We start from the raw sequence: 18,296 nt of genomic DNA on the forward strand, positions 1-18,296 counted from the left end.
TATATATATATATATATATATATATATTACACGCACCATCAGGAACCCTCGTCCCTCTTAGCAAGAAGCCAAGTATCAAAAATTACAGTCAAAAGAAACCAAGGCACCAGCGTGATATAATTAACCATGTTAATCACCTTAACGATCCACTAATACTTGATTGTAATTGAGCATCACAATGTGGAGGAACATCTTATAATATATATAATGAGGTCATCCAATAAGTCTAATTAAGATCTAATCAACATAAAACAAGAATGGTTTACTCCGAGTCAAGAAAACCTATACAAAATCTCAATGGCAGTCAAACCACTGCTGCCAAAAGAATATGAAATGTATGAATCTTAACATCGACGACAAGAAGATGTAGTCTCCAACTGCTTTGATCCATTGCACCATCAGCGATATCAAAAACATCCTAACTTACCACACTACGTGCTACGCCAGCCCCAAAATTTCTCAGTAATTTTCCATTGGAGGCATCCCAAATGGTGGCATTGGTGGCATTCCCATACCAGGCATTCCCATACCAGGCATTGGTGGTGGCATTCCCATACCAGGCATTGGTGGTGGCGCACCATAAGGCCCGCCCATGTTTGATCCTCCCATACTAGGCATAGGTGGTGCTGGTAAGGCAAGAGGCAGCAACTGTGCATACATATTCTGCAGAAAAATACGACATATATTTTTATTACTGTGCAACAAGAAGATTTCCACATTCCGAACCAGGAAAGATGCCAAAGAAATTAGTTACCTGCTGTGCAACCAAATCCTTTTCTACCTTTTCCTTGGATTTCACTTCATTTTGTGCTTCAATTTTATCCTTTACAAGTTCATCAACTTTACTACCATATTCCCGAATAAACTGCAGAGACACGATATATACCATGATAATAGATTTTCAGTAGTAGACTTTTGAAATAATCATGGTTTAAAGGAAAAAGAAACTAAAATCACCAGAAAAGACAATGACAGATAACCTGCAAGAGATATGGGAAAGCAAAGTCAATCATATTGTTCATCCAGGCAAGTTCAAGGGCAACATCTGGACGGATCAAGTCATAACAAATGAAGAGACATGAAGCAAAGCATTCCTTCTTCCCCTGCAATACATATTCCAGAAATTCATCACATTTATCTTCTGGCTATTAAACATCTATGGACTGACTAGTAACAGATATTATGTTTCCTCTTAATTTTGTAAATTCAAACCATCTAAAAACTCCTAGAGGTAAAAATCATCATCCCTAGAAGAAATAAAAAAGACATTTATAATTATAATAGAATATAGTATGCAGTGTTGCTCATCTCACCTTTATAACTAGCCACATATGCAATGCAAAGTTATTAATGATTCAGGTTATGCTGAAGGTGAAAAACATAGAGACGAGAACCACTAACAAATAAGGTTTTTGACCTTGTTCTATAAACCATATAGGAGCTTTACAGCTTTCTGTTAAGTCTGAATAATGTGAATCATAGACAAAGATGAAGCTTTAGTTGGTGATGTCATTAAGAATCCACATGACTTTCACAGTTTGCTGCAAAATACAAATGTAGATTGTTCCAAACATTTTAAAGGTGTTGTCACTCGAAAATATTTGATGCGATTCAAACATGCTGTAAAAAAAACGATAAGTTTTATCAAACTTCATGCATGGTATGTGAGAGTCAGATCTGTCTAGTAATTTGACCAGCTTACAACACCCATTTTGCCATATTATAATTTGTTCATGAATCTTGAAACTGAATTGTTATAGAATTATCAAATGTTACAGCATGATTTTAAAATAATAATATCATATATCACTTCAATTAACCAAAATGCACAGTTTGACAACACCAACCAATATCTTGGCCACTAAAGATGGGAGGCAATGAATAATTACCATAAACTAGCATGCACCTATCATGATTTAGTGCATGCATAAAATAAAAAAAGCAATTCATACTTCCAAACCAAGCATAAAAAACCTAAGTTGAACTACTAAAACATTTAGTACACAAAGTAATAAGCACATAGGAAAAACAACAAGCCACATCCGAGTTTCATTCCTAGGAATATGGTTTCAAAACCAACCAGCACCGTACATACTGATCAATATTTAAGGGTCCGACCAAGGATTAGTATTGGACCTCATAACTCCATACCAGGCTATTCATATTTTCACTATTTTTTCAGCAATATCAGGTGATACAGGTCAATGTATCACATACCAAGACAACTCAAAAAGATTTAACAATAAAATGTCAATTTCAGTTTGTAGCACCATTATTTCGAGCATCAAAGTATTCTTAAGAGATTCTACCTGAACATACCGTTATTTCGAGCATCAAAGTATCCATAAGAGATTCTACCTGAATATAAGCCCCCTAAATAGACCGAGATTTTAAACTGTGTCCAGGATAACTCGAAAGATTAGGATAAGAATATCACTGCTAGTTTATAATCATTTTCTAGTATGAAAGTACCATTAAAAGAGTTCTACCTGAACGTAACTCCAATACAACAGAGAAGACCATATGATGATATTCATAGGTAATCAGTATGATCAAGCCCTTTACCTGTTCGATAAAATAAACCAGCAATTCTTCTGAAAGTTCACGATCACCAGACTGTGAACATGTCTCCATTGCATCTTTGTAAAGATTGTCCTTCTTGGATAATGCAATAGACTGCTTCCATCTCCCAGCTTTCTTATAGATATATGCAGCAATCCTCCGCATCTCAAGAAGCTCATGTTTTTCAATCTAGCAAAACAACGTACTCATAAGGAGAATAAAAATATCCATAATCATTTAACATAACATTAGCAACTACGACAACTTTACCCTCTGTGCAAGGCCTATCTGATCAAAGTTATCATGCAAGTCAACTGATTCCCGTAATCTATCATAGTCTTCCTCCTCAACATAGATTTCATTTAGTGCTTCATTGACAGCAGCTACATTGTTACTTTGAACTGCAACCATATATGGCTTTACAAGATGCAAGTGACCAGCCTGAAGCAAGAAAGTATTAGAAATCCAAAATATGTCTAACCTTATAGTAACAGAACAATTACATTCCAGAAAAAGCAAAACAACCTAGCTTTGTTTTCTCATAATAGAACAAAAAGAAAATAGGTGAACCAACAAAAAGTTCTGCAAGGACAAATTCGAACCTTTCGCATGATATCTACAACACGTGTGTGGTCCACACGAAGTGCAAGCACATGTAGAACATCGTTAATGAGGTCAGGATGTTCTTGCAAGTAGAAATGCACAGCCTTGTAGTAGAGCTCAACATTTGCAACTTTGACAACAACATCTTTGAATTGCATGTGATCCCATGCATCTGGAGAATGGTTCATGATAGTTGTGGCAGCATTGTCAAATTCATCATACTGTATGTACAAATAGGTTAGCTCTTTCCAGTGCTGTTGTTCATCACAAACACGTATAAGCTTGGGAATGTTCAAACGGGTTGAGAAAAGTTTAATGTGCTCCATTAGTTTTTCTGGTCTATATCTGGCATACAGAACTCCCAACTCTGTAAAGATGCCCATGTGTGCACGTTCCAAGCCAAGGCCACTCTCCATGAGGGAAATCAACTCATTAAAGCAACCCCTGTTCTGATAATACTCACTGACCTCTTCCAGGTCATCCACCTAAAAAACAAAATAAACAGATAACACACATTGAACCAGAATATGAGACCTTTTAAACAACCAAGTAAAAGCAATGGGTATAAAAAATGTTCCTTCATACGATAAAAATATTACCTGAATAATGATATTCAGACCACATATTTGTGCCAAGCGGAACTCCTCAGCATCGACACAAGCAAAACAAACTTCCTTCCATGTCTTTGTGCTATTTGCCTTGCGAGCTGCATCAACAGCACCTTGGAACTGCTTCAGCTTAACGAGTGTGCAAGCCAATTTTGCCCAGTTGGAAATGAAAGCAAATACGATTTTAGCAGCTTCGTAAAGAGCATCATCAAACAAACGATCCCCGACATTTTGAAGATTAGCAACATTTGGCATAAGAATGAACTCCTCAATTTCACCTAGTCTATCAATCTTAGCATATGCAAATATCAGTTCACCATCCACTTTCGGCTCTTTAATCTTCTGCCTCACCATCAACAAGTACTTCACCAGGTCATGGTAAACATTAGCATCTTCAGCAGCCCGAATAACATCAAGAAATTGGGTTTCATCATCAGCACGAATGAATGACTCAATTGCATCACTTACTAAACCTGCCCTTAATTGAGCTTTTGCAACCTGGCTCCATACAGCATCTTCTTCAACACGGAAGGCAAACTCTACAGCCCGCTCTATGCTTTGGATGTTGTCTAGGAGGACATTGACTGCCTGGACATTTAAGTTAAATTTCTTGAAGATGGCAAAGGCTTCTTCATAAAGTTGTGCTTCAACTGCCACCTCACCAACTGCTGGACCATCAAAATTATCTAATCTATTAATGTAATCCATGACCCTTGGTGGATCAGCTTTAATAGCCGTCAAAATCAGCAGGTTTTGCAGATTGAAGTTCCCACTAAAGGCAGAATTTTGTAGGACGATCTTCTCAAGTAGTTCAATAAGTTCATGTGGAAGATCAGCAGTCATGAAAGCTTTGACAGCTGCAGAGACTTGCTCTGGGCTCTTGCTCTCAGGCAATGCAGTAGAAACAACTTGATCAATAAGTTGTCTTCTGTATTCATTTTCAGGTTGAAGAACTTTCTCCCACAGATCAGCATCCATCCTTTCAACAACATATCTATCATCAAAGAAGATATAAAAGTCAGCAATGATGGTTAAAAAGAAAAGCCTCAAACAAGGTTTACTTTAAACAAACTCCAAGGCATACCTGGCTTGCAGTTTGAACAATGAATTTTTGTTAGTAACATTTATAAGTTCATCATCGCATTGACCTCTTCTGTATGCAACAACTGCAAGAGTAGGATCCCGTTTTTCACAATATTTACCAACAACACGCGAATCATAGTATGGGTTAGTAGTTAGAAAATGCTCTGGATTGTTATTGCTGTCTATGATAATCTTCCCCAGAGCATTATGGACATGCACATCTTGGCTACCCTCGCTAACAAGATGTTCCAAAAATTGTGTGAGCAAGCGTAACCGGTTCCTGTTTACCACAAGGCATTAGATGTAGAACACATTGGACCAATAATGTTGTTTCCAAATGTATAATGAGGTGGTAACATCACATACCTCTTCTCACACTCAGCCACAAGAGGCTCAACTGGCAGGAGAGAACGGACAGAGAGAATCAGACCTTTAATAAAATCTTCAGGACATTCATCATCTAGCAACTGCCCAACAACCAAAGGAGCATTCCCTGGGTTTACCTATAAACAACAAAAACAACCAATTTAGCTACTTCAAAATCTCTAGAAAAATAAGTTGAATAATCCCATAATTGCAGCAGACAAATTTGACCTGGATGTTCACTACAGAATGATAGTTCATTACCATACAGAAGACAAAATTAGCATCCAGTCAAGAAATATATCTTACTTTCTGAACATATCCTTCAATGTACCGGAGCATGTTGTTTGTATATAAATAGTGAGTCAAATCTGGAACAAAACCAAAACGATCACAAACATTGATCAGGGGCCTTGCATCTGGTAGTTTGGCTTCCATCAGAAAATTCTTTGTTTTCTCAGGGTCATAGAAGTTAGATTCTCTTGTTACACGCTCAACTTCTTTTAACTGTCCAGTTTTTGCTGCTGCCTCAATATACTTGAAGTGTATATCCGAGTCTTCACTGTTTCATTACAGTAAAAAGAAAAAAGAAAAAGATCAGCATTCTCATGTTCGCATAGAACCAATCCATAACATATTAGTCTGACCATATACCTGGAGCTCAAATAAGATCCCAAGAAGAAGTAAAGACCTTCATAGGACTTAAATTGCTCAAATAGTTTTATGCAAGCATCCACACCTAATTGATCAGAGTATTCTTTGGCAGTCTGAAAAAAGATGGATGTTATAAACTTACAGAAGTTGAACTCAAGACACATTCTGGAATAAGAAAAAATTACCTGCACAATTATCTGAAGGTTCCCTCTCAAGTTGACCAGTAAAAGGTCCTTCATGCACTCTAGTGCCCACTCCCTGGAAAGCGTCCCAAAGAACTCGACAAGTGCCTGTAGTGAAGTGGTTTTGATTTAGTATCTAATCTATTACCTATACAATCAGATGAAATAATATAACCAAAGATACCTGTGGCTCAATGGCATGAGTATTCACAATGACACGTTTAATATCAGGCAACTCTGTATAATGCTGCAGAATAAAGTACAATCAATTGACAATTTGCAACAGAGAAACTTGCCTGCAAATAATTTCTGCAAAGTAATCTACCTGAAGGGCTCGCACATATAAACCAGCTTTTTCACAAAGCTGAGCAATTCGAGGACGATCATAGTGACTGAACATTCCATTGGCCAGTATGGCATCTGCGACATTTGGATATGTCACCAAATTAATCTCTAAAACCTGCAATAGTTTGGAAAGTCAGAAATGTGAACAAGAATAAAAATCGGATATCATACATTCTTTAAACTTTGAGAAAAATACCTTGGTCTGAAGAAAAGCATGTTCAGGTAGATTTGGCTTCAAGACATCTAACAAGAAAGCCGTTGCTTCACGAATCATATTTCTCTATCAAAATCATAACCAGGAAAAATCAAAAACTCATTAATCAATTTAAAGAGATTCCACAAGGGAAAAGTCAAGCAACAAAACTTGCCTATCAGGGTCCTGTAACTACATTACTGATAATTGAAAAAAAAAATCAGAAAGTTGTGCATTTATTATGGTCTACTCAAAACACCATATATAGAGAGGAAGCATTTTAACCTGAAGAAAAAGATCAGTGATTGTATTGTAATCCACTGGACAGCCTCCCTCCATTTGTGACATCATAAGAGCAAAATTGACTGCTCCCTGAAAGAAAATTTTGTTGAACAAGAAAATTGTGTCACAAAAAGTAAAAAAGAATAAAACAGATGGATTTTCAAAAAGTGATCAATGGAGTTTCACAATGTAAGAAGTAAAGCAACTGTAAGAAAATTGATCAATCATTCAAAATACTGCAGTGGTGTGCTATATTATAGTACCATTTATGTACATGGTATCATATCACTACTAACAAAATATTACCTGAGGATCCGACCTCAGAATAGTCTGCAGAAGGAAAAGATAATCTGGTGTGTAGCCAACCTGAAATCAAGAACAAGATTGTTACAGTTGACTCCAGCATTTTCATTTGAAACTCTTGCTACAGTACTAGTCTTTGAATAGGACAATTTATATATGTGCCAAGTTGATGGATTTCTTTGGTGGAGCAAGGAGTGGAAGAGTAAGATTTAGTCCTGAAACAAAGAAAGTAAGAAACATCCCAACAAAAGAATAAAAAAAAATACAAAATTTTCTGGTTTAATTAGATAGCTTGTAGGACAACTTGAAAAAAAAAAGGTACCTGCTTTGAGTAAATAAGAATCTTGTCAAACTCCCTCCGTTCAGCAAAAGCAGCAACAACTTTTGGCGTAGCCCTTGCTTTTATATATATTTTCAGTGCAAGATCATTGTCCACAGTCTAGAGAAAGCACAAATTATCAATGTTCATGATTACATAATTGTATCTTACGATATGCTACCGACTAATAAAGTATATTATGTAATATTGACTAATATTAACAGTTTTAAATATGTCAATGATACCTCTGAAGTGCTTATATAAGTTACATCATTTACCTTGACAAGATCCCCAAGTTCTTCACTGCACTCTAGCTTGTCTTCAGCCAACCAATTCTCAAGTAGATTCTTTTTGTTCTGGTTCACAACAAGACGAGATAACTCTATAGATTCAAAACCATTAAGCTTTCCTCTTGTTAATAATGTTCCAAAGTACTGCAACAGTGGTGGTGTCTGCCCAGCTTGGACTGGAACACTCTGAAAAGCATTTAAAGACACCAAAGCAGATGTTGAGTCCCGCAGAAACAAGTAATTTGAAAATTTGAAGGAAAAATGAAAATACAGTTCCTTTTCTCTCAGCACAGAAGTGCTACATCCATTAGCTAACAGATAAAATTCAGTTCAAGAACCTTCTACAGCTCTAGATCATGCATTTCTATGACCATAAAGCAGCACAAAAACTCTTAAGTATGCTGGAAACAAAAAGACAAAGGACTCCAATGAAATTTTCATTACCTGAAACTTTGCAACAGTCTCCGGAGTTCGAAGAATGCCTTGTGGAGATTCTGCAGCCAGTTCAGCAGCCTCCTTGTATTTGGTCTGGGAAAATAGTTCTTGGAACCTCTGCACAACCTGTAGGCACGAAAAGATGTCATGTTAAGGAAATATTTTGACTAAGTTTGGAAATGAGCACTGGTTAAATACTGACGCAATAGTTAAAAAGAGACGGCAATGCTCATTCTCATTACCTCTCACTTCAGATCGTTATAAATAAGAAAAAAAACATTGCACTACCTATCAATGACAGACACAAGAACTTAAAATGCATATCAATTCTGCCAGTACATAAGAGCTTCTATCATAACAGAACTTTCGTTTCCATGGAAATTCTTGAATAAACACCAAAGAGAAGATGGCAAATTGGTAAAATGAAAGTATTCATCTATTACTTTGTGTCAAGAGAAACATTTAATCTACAGCCAATGTTCCAGGTAGGATAAAAAAAATCTGTAACTGGGCTTTCCAAAATTACTACTGTAGATAGTACAACAAAGCAAATTGCATGTCATGATCTCATGTCATCCAAATTAAAGGATGAGTCAGTATGTGGCTATGTGCATCCTTTTTCAGCTGAAAAAAGTTCCAAAGTTAACATTGTAAACTTGTATAGAAAATGAAGCAAGGATATAATATATATATATATATATACACACACACACACACACACACCAGTCCAATACTAGTGTGTACTGAAATAGCATGCAGTATATAACCCGTACAACATGCTATTACTAGAAAAGAACATAAGAAAAAAACCAATAATGCAAGGTATACCATGGTACCAAGTTGTATGGTCTGTTACAAGTGGTAGCTCAGACTAGTAAATGCTAGTAAATATGTACAAGTCATACCAATATTCTAAACCATGAACGAATTATATAGTTGATTCAAGCCATTGAAATCCACAAAATAAAAAGAGCCTGACCTAGAACTTAAAAAATCTAATGATAAAAGACATGTTGGCCTCCACACAATAAAGTTTGTTAAACTATGCATCTTGCTAGATTGCATAAATTTATTTTGTGATAAAATATTAATGGTTGCTTGCAAGAAAGCATGGAGAAAATTAAACCTTCAATATTTTTACTAAAGAACAGGTAGTACTTGCTTTTGATCAATAAAGGATCAGGAACTAACTCATCTTTTCATGGCATGATGTATTACTTTATTTATGCTGGTCTATACTATCTTTGTTGAATGGTATTGTACGGTTAATAGTCTCTCATTTTCTATTGAACATACAAAGACTCTCAATTGCCCAACAAAATATAAAAGGAAGATATGACATGCATAGTTGCAGATGAAGTAGTAAAAATATATTTGATATGATTTTGCAGGTGTTCAAATACTTATAACACTCAGAAGGCATTAACTATCATAACCAATTCCTCTCCCAGAAAAGAGAGATTTAGTATGTGCATTATGATTATTGGTCTCAGCAAAACATAGCCATCATGAAATGATAAGCATGCGCAAAAAAAGATCAATGCGAAGCATTTTAGACATGTTAGAAAATAGCAAATTTATAAATTGTCAATTCATGAGTAAGCATTCAAACACCAATGAAAAAAATGTAATAAATAATGAAAATTTAATAGTTTACCAAATTTTCAGCTCCCGGAAGGTTTCCTCGTTTTGCAAGGTTAATGGCAAGCTCCAGGTTGTTCAACTTGTGAATGTCATGACACAGAATTATTCAATAATCATAAATCTAAACAAGTGCAAAAATCAGAAAGAGAAATGCTGAGGGAGTAACATACTTGCCCACTGACGAATGGCACAATTGCCGCTTCATTAACAGTGGCCAGCAGAACCTGGCCCTTCCTATTGATCGCATAAAAACCACCAACATTTGAAGCCTCAGTTGTGAGAAATATAGGATCTGCACTGATTCGATTTCTGTAAACTGCTGTTGCAGTTTCAAGATCATACACAAACAACAAACCAAGCTTTGTGATGACATATACCAAACTGTACTTTTGGGAGATCTGCCAAAATGAACAATAATGTTAATCAGTATTTTAACAAAAACAAATACGTTCATTAAGATTTAACTGAAGTAGCTTCACCATCACCTGCATTGCCACAGGGAAATCATCTGCGAAATCTGGTGGGAAGAATAAATCTGCTTGCTTCTTTGTGAAACCTGGCTTCCCTGATAAAATATATACTTTTTACTTTCAGAAGGAAAAAAGGGACCAAAGGAGAGGAAAATGTGTCAAAATCTGGATTGATAAGCAGAGACAATGTGTAGCATGTTATTCACTCAGTTTTCCAAGGAGTTTGATTGATAATGTTCATATTCCCATTTTATATCATTCCTAACCGTTTTCTGCAAAAACAAACCATTTTAAATGTTGGAGAATTCCCAAAAACAAGGTTTAGAAGAAACAGCAGGCTTTTGTTTTATCTCACAATCACTATCACAGTAAAAATAGGACTACTTTTCCATTGTGTTTCATACATTATGAAAATGCAGATGAAAATTAAGAAGCTTCTAGTTCTAGTCAATCTAAATATGTAATTTCTGACTTTTTTAATAGTAGCAGTAAAGACACTAATAGTTGCTCTGATTTTATCATGGAAAATGGTTTTCCCATTGAACACTTTGCAGATGACTAACAGTGAAACAAATAAAGAATAAGAATAAGGTACCTGGTTGGGCTCCAAGTTCAATGACATGCAACTTTGAGGTAATTTGTCCAGCATTAAGCGTCTTTGAGGAAAAACAAATAAGAAGGGAGGGTTTCTCATTCCCAACCACCTAAGGAAGAGATGATCACAGAAACAATGGAGAAGAAAGAAAGGTATAAATGAATAGAACTTGTAGCAATCAATGTCCGATAATATCCAACAATGAAAAAGAAAAATCTAACCTTGAACGATGCAAAAGATGCAGCATGTGCTTCAAGTGCCTGACTACGCTGCTGATCCAAAGAAAACAGCTGCATATTTCCTTTCACCAGTTGTGGTCTCTACAACCAACATTCAATTACATAAAAAAAAGAATAATGGACTATTGAATTTCTCTACAACCAACATTCAGTTACACAAGAAAAAAGAATAATGCATTATTAAATTCCACCTATTCTTGAAATAATAATTGAAACATTATTAGTTAACAGGATAAAGAACACCAAGAATATAACGAACAAAAGAATGTAAAAAAACAGGCTGGAAAGAGTCCAGGAAAACAGATAGTCGACATCATAGTATTGTCGCTAAGATGATAATAAAGGAGCACAAGAGCTTGTTCAAAATAGTTGTGAAAGAATAGAAATGAATGGGAAGATATTTTCCAGAACAAAATAAAAATAAGTTAAGACATAGCTAGCTGACCAGTTCTCTAAACCACACATCAACAAAATTAAAGAAACAGAAAACAGAAATGAAGATGAAATAAACTTTATAGTTCCCATAGAGATGCTAACTCTCACTACCATATCAGGGATTCATGGAGAAAATAATCAGTCCACCTCAAGGAGCTGGTCAAGCAAGCATCTTATTCTTCCAGGGAAGAAAACAAGCAACTCATCTGACTCCCTAAGTGAACTCCCTTTTATCTGTTGGGAACCTTAGATTAAACTCCTTTCCATACTATAACTTCTGTCTCTCATACCTTGCTTGCCAATTAAAAGTTTTTTCAATACAATTTTAATAATAGTTAATGATGATGAGGTCGGATTTGGTTGTCTTGCCAAGTAGGATTACAAGAGTCAATCTAGATCTGTTCGCTATGTAAATATGTGACAGTAAGAGTGCTGCCAAGATGAGACGGACTTGAACTTCCAACGTGGCTAGAAAGTTGATTCAAGTAAGATCCTACATGAAGAGGAGCACTTGGAATGTGTTCGGCAAGATCTGCCTCTGAAGCCTAAGCATAAAAACTATGTAAGGTACAGAAGAAATTCTCAAGAGAGCTTAAAAGATACTGAGAGAATAATTAGAGAAGTAGATGAGTGAAGGGTCTAAAGAGACAATTTTCTTTTCCAAGGAGGTCCCTTTATGTAGTAGTCCCTGTGACAGCACAGATAGTTACCTAAATTGAGTTAGTATTATTCTGTTCAAATCTAGTTATTAATGAGTAGTTGGGTCTTGATTTAACTATCTTGTAACGGAATACAACTTAACAGCTTTAACCACATTTTTTTAAGGTAGTTTAACACTTTAACTGAAACTGCCTAAATGACCTGTAAGTTTGTTATACCTGTTATGGGTATGACATCTAAAATTGTTTGTTTAAATCCATGTGTCATGAGCTCAAAGAAGCAACCTTAAAGTTCATAAATACCCCCACATTAAATCAAGGACTACTGTATCAATTGAAACGGTACAAAATGGGTGGTATGTACTGGTCCAAGCGTGGGCCGGTATGTAGACCACCCTCATCTCGAACAACCTGGTCCAATTGAATAAAAACCAAATCAAAAATCATGGTAGGACCCGTGCAACTCAGCTGAAAAAAATCTTAAAATAGAAATTAAGGCTCCTGTTTGCTAGCCCTCTTCTCGCATTCAGCGTCGCTGTCGCCGTTGCCAGTACTTGCCACTACTTCACTGCTGCTGCTTCCCATGTACGCTGTCACTGCTTCTCCTCCTCCTCTTCTTCCTTCTTCCTCCTCCACCGCTTCCTCTTCTTCATCCTTCCTTACTCCTCTCTCCTCTAGTCCTCCACCGCCCCTTCATCTTCTCCCTCTTTTTCTTCCTCATCGAAACACCAATACATGCCGATGTGCCATGTGTCAGTACATTAGTACTGACCGATACATACCGATATGGCATATCACCGAAACAGGTCTAGTACTCGAAACGACGATCCTTGCATCAAATGATTATAGTAAAATGTAAATATGTTTTTAGTTTTGTGCATTCCAAACATTTATATTATTTTTTGTTAAAAATGATAATTTCTACTTTCAAAAAAAGCACAGACAGAACTAATTCTTTTTGTGCTTTTAATGGAATGCTATTTCGTTTCGACATGAATTGGTACATCAACCCAACCCATTTCGAGCAATTCGATCTAATTCCATTAATATTATATTATATATATATAATCTTAATAAACCCTGATTATTTAATCTCGAGCCCTCTTTTCCTTCTCTATAATGCCATCACCCAACTGCACCTTTGCCCAACTGCCAAAGTTTGTCACCCATCCACTCATCATCCGTTTGTTGCAGGTAAGCCTTCTCCTCCTACTCATCTTCCTCCTCTGATTCCTTTTCCTCCTCCGCCTCTTCGTCCTTCTTCTTCCACTTCATTCATTCTTCTTCTTTCCTCTTCCTACCCTCCCCCCTCCCCTTAGCACATTGGTACTGTGATACACTCCGGCATATCATGTGTCAGTACACAGAATAGACCAGACTTGTACCAGTCTAGCATACCTGAAATAACAGTTCTTGCTTTTAAATAAGTTGAGAAGCATGTAGAACAAAAACATGTCCTGTTTTTATATTTTTCAGATGATATTAGTAACTATACCCTTCAACTCAATTATCACCCTTAGAAGCTTATGCTTCAACATAACAACCTCAATCTATGGCTATTTTCTTGCACATGCTCTAACAAAATTGCCAGATTTCTTTTGCATATTAAGATAATAGGTATACAAACCCTTAACTTATAAAGCAAAATCCTTTTAACTACAAAGATAACAAGTTATTTGAGTTGTAGGAAACAGGAGGAAACTGCATCCCTTTTTTTCTAGTGATTGGAAAACAAGTAAAAACACACATTTTTCTTCAGGAGTCGTATGATGATTAACCACATGAGGAAGGATTTGAAGTTTAGCAAATTGGAGATGTTTCCCTATTCTTTCTTCCTGTCCTTCAAAACTTCCTGTTCTTTCTCTATTCATTCGCATCTGTAGTTTATTAATAGTCATTAAAAACCAAATTTGCTGCAAAATGTACATGACATTGTCAGCCATATATTAGATATCTCCAGAAATATGGCAGTATGTTCTATATGAGAATCCAGAGATGCCCATCACAAAGTTCAGGTTGATATAATTCCAACAAAAAGCTTTCCAATAACTTTCAGCAAACTGATACAATAGATGTCATAACGTGTTTCATTAGGAAACCAGAATCCAGTTGATGTCATTGAACTTTTGAAAGGAAACTAATTTATAGTGTGTTCTGTAAGTTAATTGCACCTTATATTGTTTCAGTTTTGTGCCTTCTCCAGAACTGAAATCACGAAATAGTTTTCCCAGTAGATGTGAATTACTAACTCGCATCTTAAAAAATCAGTAGCAATTTTCCTCTTTCCTGTTTTTCATAAATTATTTTTCAATAAAGGAAATATAGATGGTGTGAGACTCGTCATTCTGCATGTCCAAGATTTCACATTTGAAGCAAAAATCTTTATATATGCAACAAAAGAAATTGCAGAAAAGCAAGAAACGACCAACTGCAAAAACAAAACTGCATAAGAACTTTAGCAACTTCTAGATGCTTTTTAACATTATTAAACAATTATCAACAAATGACCAAACATACCGACTAAATCCAAGGATAACAATTCAACGAACCTTGATAGTATAGGAAATGAATCATACCTCCGGAGCACCAGGTGCAATTCCAATAAGGACTAGCCATTTCTCTGTGGGATCACACTTGTAGTTGATGATCTGATTGTTTGTCAAATTAGCTGCCCTATCAAACATTTTAATAGGCTCGGTTTCACCTGCATTACACACATAATAATAGCACATGTTTCTGCACCATAAAATCGACTACACAACCCTTGATGGGTTCTTTGCAAAATAATAAAAACCCAGTTATTTCTGTAACAAGTGAATAACCTTCGATTGACCAATGATAGACAGAAGTTTGTGTAACTAGACCCAACATTTTAGGGGTGATCCACTTCCAAAAGACAACCTGCCAATATTCCAGCGTAGCAAAGAATTATCATTACAAAATAAAATTAACAATTCCAGCATCCAAATAAAAAGAATATTTTTCATTCATTAAAAATTTTACCTGCTCAGGCATCTGGTGAGATTTAATTTTAGTCTTTGCCTCAATATTGAAAATCTGCAAATGATCCTGAGTGGTTCCAGGTATTTGAGCTGCAGGTCCAACAGTACAGGTTAATAGTCTATCGGCAAAAAAAGGGTATAATCTGGAGAAATTCAGATAATCTCAGGAAAATGTCCATTAAATTCCATTTAAAAAGTTTTACAAGCTCAAAAATGTTAGAATTCCAATTTACTAAAATCTAATTGCTAACTTAACAGAACTACTTTATGCATTATTGTACAAGTAATACAAAAAAACCAGCATAAAATGTACTACCGATAGTGCAGATCTCAGAAGAAGTTTGGCTCTACAAGAACTATAACTAGCTATAAGACAGATATTAAATGCATGTAATGTCAGCATTTATCAGTATTCAAATAATCATATAAAAATTCCATTTTTCATAGGAAAAAAGGTCCTTTTCTTTGTTATCAAACATCAAATAAGCAGCATGTATAGGATTTCATTTGATTTAGGAAAACATGTGCCAACGGCAGAACTGGAGTAACATGAACTTTAGATCCTGATTAATTAGCATGTTATCATACCTTGAATAATGTTATGCATGAATTACCACAAGAAATAAGGTGTAACAAAAAGGCAATTCCAAATGGAAAAGTATTATAGAGACCTTAAAAAACTTGGTATAAGATAAAATGTTTCTCCAAAAAAAATGTCATAGTTTAGAATTGACAACTGCCTATTATGAACTTTAAAACTTTATATTATCCTTGGCCAACTAACTGGGTGTTCTATTGTTGTTTGGTCGAAAGACAAAAAATGCAAGGTAATTCTGAAGATTTATTGATAGCTACGTATAAAAGAAGCATGTGGTTCTGCTAAAAATGATATGGTAAAAAAAAATGAATTTGAGGAGTCAGCTAAGTATTAATATTCTAAAATAACTTGTGAAGTTACTAACTTCATGTCTTGAAAAGTAACGCATAGCTCACCCCATCATCGACCAGTAAAACATAATAACGTTTCAGCATATTTCATGCTAATGTATTCATAGTAACTACCTAACATAAATCAGTAAAAGTAGCAACTTCAACAAAAATATTCGAAACCTAGAAGACAGTTTAACATTACAATAGCTTATAGAGCAGTCTAAAATTTCCATTATGTAGTCAGTTGTGCACTAGTTATGATGACGCAAATAATTTGCACTGCAGCCTCCAAGAACTGATTTGACGGTACAGCAAAAGTAAATACTATTTCTTGGCTTCCATTCCAAGACGATCAACTGGACAGACTGAAAAGTGTGTTCGAAGAGATTAAAAGTGCAGCGGCGTCAGGTTAAAAAGAAAGCTCGTTTCGACAATAACAGGCAATTTGGACATGAAATGTGGCAGCTTATATAGATACCTTTAAGAGCAAGAATTCTGCTGTTAGGATTCATCAGAGCAGAGTCTGCGGTGATCGGCCTCCTCAGTGGCTGCATCGGCATGTTCATGTCAACGATAACAACACTATTCTGCGGGGACGTCTCCCTGACGCATATGTACTTGTCCGATTCCATAGTAACATGAGTGAACGTGATGAACTGAGGATTGATCCCAATGCTCGGAAGCTGAAGATCACACAAAAAACCATCACAACACGCAAAATGACTTTTTTTTTTCCGCATCGTCAAGAATAATGCCAGTCCTCCCAAGCAATTTCAAGTGTACTCCCACGGATCCGAAATAAATCCAAGATCTCCAAGATGTCCTCCCAAAATTCATTATGCAACCTCAATTTTACCCCACCAATCGGATCGGATCCAAGAGAAGAAGAACTGGGACGAAACAGGTAAGGGGGATCGGGAGGGCGAGGGGACTCACCGTCAAAGCCTCCCGCATCACTATCGGAGCGTTGGCCGCGGCCATGGCAGCTGGATCGGGCCTCGGCAAGGGTTCCGACGGGCGAGAAGGGATCTGAAGGCGCCCACTAAGATCTAGCGGAGAGGAACCCTACGGGCGATTCCAGAGAGAGGAAGTCGACATCAGAAACACGACGTCCCTTCTCCCACAAAGATATAAAGCCGAAACCATATTTTAATTTGCGCATTTGCCCCCGCCAATATTAAAATTTTGCATCGCCCAAACAATTGGAATATTAAATATAGATAGATAGATCTATAGATAGATAGATAGATATTTATATTTAAATGTCCCTTCGGGAGATATATATATATATATATATATATATATATATATATATATATATATATATATATATATATATATATATATATATATATATATATATATATATATTGTTGCATATTTTATTTTAAAATGAAAACCTCGGGATAGGAAAATCTAATCGCTTCTGACGTTTTTCTAATTTCTTCCAAAAAAAGATTTTTCACGATATCGTCCTCTTCTGTAATGCTATCATCTCTCTTCTACTACGCCATACGTTCCGTAAAGAAGGAATATTCATCTAAAGGATTGGATTCAACCACCAATAATAATTCATTCTTAAGCTAGCTAATATGTGATTTCGAATAGTTTCTAAATCTTTTTTAAATTTATTAATCAGATAGGATTTAATTCTATGGATTCGGAGCGGTTTAGTTTTTATTTGTTATATTTAAAAAAATTATCTTAGATTTCTTTTATTATTTAAAGATATTTGATGTTCTCCTGTTTATTTTTCATTTACCATTTTATTTGAGATATGTTAACACACGAAGACCGTTAATTGATGAGTCGGTACGATTGATTCTCTATCAAAAGTGTAGCTCTCTTCCGGAGTCAGGCATTGCGGTCAAAACGAATGAAGCTGTAGAAAGAGTCGTTTGGCTAGGAGCTGTTGAAAAATGATAGAAAATACAGATTATGGAAGAAGTTGTATTGCATTGAAGTTGTTCTCTCCCTATTTATACAGGTTATGAGGGAGGATTTCCCTAACAGAGTAGAGAGATTTCCTCATACAGTTAGGAAAATTTTATCTCCTATCATGCCCCCGCAAGATGGTGCTTCTATCAAGGATACCAATCT

The 18,296-nt window shown here is 35.8% G+C and overlaps 1 protein-coding gene across 2 annotated transcripts; it reads right to left on the bottom strand.

Annotated features, from left to right (window-relative positions):
- Window positions 1-321: 321 nt before the first annotated feature.
- Window positions 322-17,307, bottom strand: LOC135610159 (clathrin heavy chain 1-like). 2 transcript variants are annotated; one of them, XM_065104315.1, is made up of 30 exons: window positions 17,133-17,307; window positions 16,675-16,879; window positions 15,268-15,356; window positions 15,087-15,165; window positions 14,841-14,968; window positions 11,153-11,251; window positions 10,932-11,040; window positions 10,352-10,431; window positions 10,037-10,264; window positions 9,880-9,945; window positions 8,232-8,348; window positions 7,776-7,973; window positions 7,501-7,617; window positions 7,182-7,241; window positions 6,879-6,965; window positions 6,597-6,680; window positions 6,381-6,515; window positions 6,240-6,302; window positions 6,059-6,163; window positions 5,874-5,986; window positions 5,529-5,781; window positions 5,223-5,359; window positions 4,858-5,136; window positions 3,765-4,767; window positions 3,165-3,650; window positions 2,833-3,003; window positions 2,566-2,751; window positions 981-1,103; window positions 755-865; window positions 322-663 (listed from the first exon to the last, which is right to left on the bottom strand). In XM_065104315.1, exons 1-30 carry the CDS (start codon window positions 17,175-17,177, stop codon window positions 460-462), a joined length of 5,160 nt encoding a protein of 1,719 aa, XP_064960387.1. In that variant the 5' UTR covers window positions 17,178-17,307; the 3' UTR covers window positions 322-459. The 2 variants fall into 2 exon arrangements, with proteins under 2 accessions (XP_064960387.1, XP_064960386.1); XM_065104314.1 differs by having other exon boundaries at window positions 5,874-6,163.
- Window positions 17,308-18,296: the final 989 nt, after the last annotated feature.

This window comes from Musa acuminata, chromosome BXJ2-4 (assembly GCF_036884655.1).
Source record: "Musa acuminata AAA Group cultivar baxijiao chromosome BXJ2-4, Cavendish_Baxijiao_AAA, whole genome shotgun sequence".
Taxonomy (NCBI): Eukaryota; Viridiplantae; Streptophyta; class Magnoliopsida; order Zingiberales; family Musaceae; genus Musa; species Musa acuminata.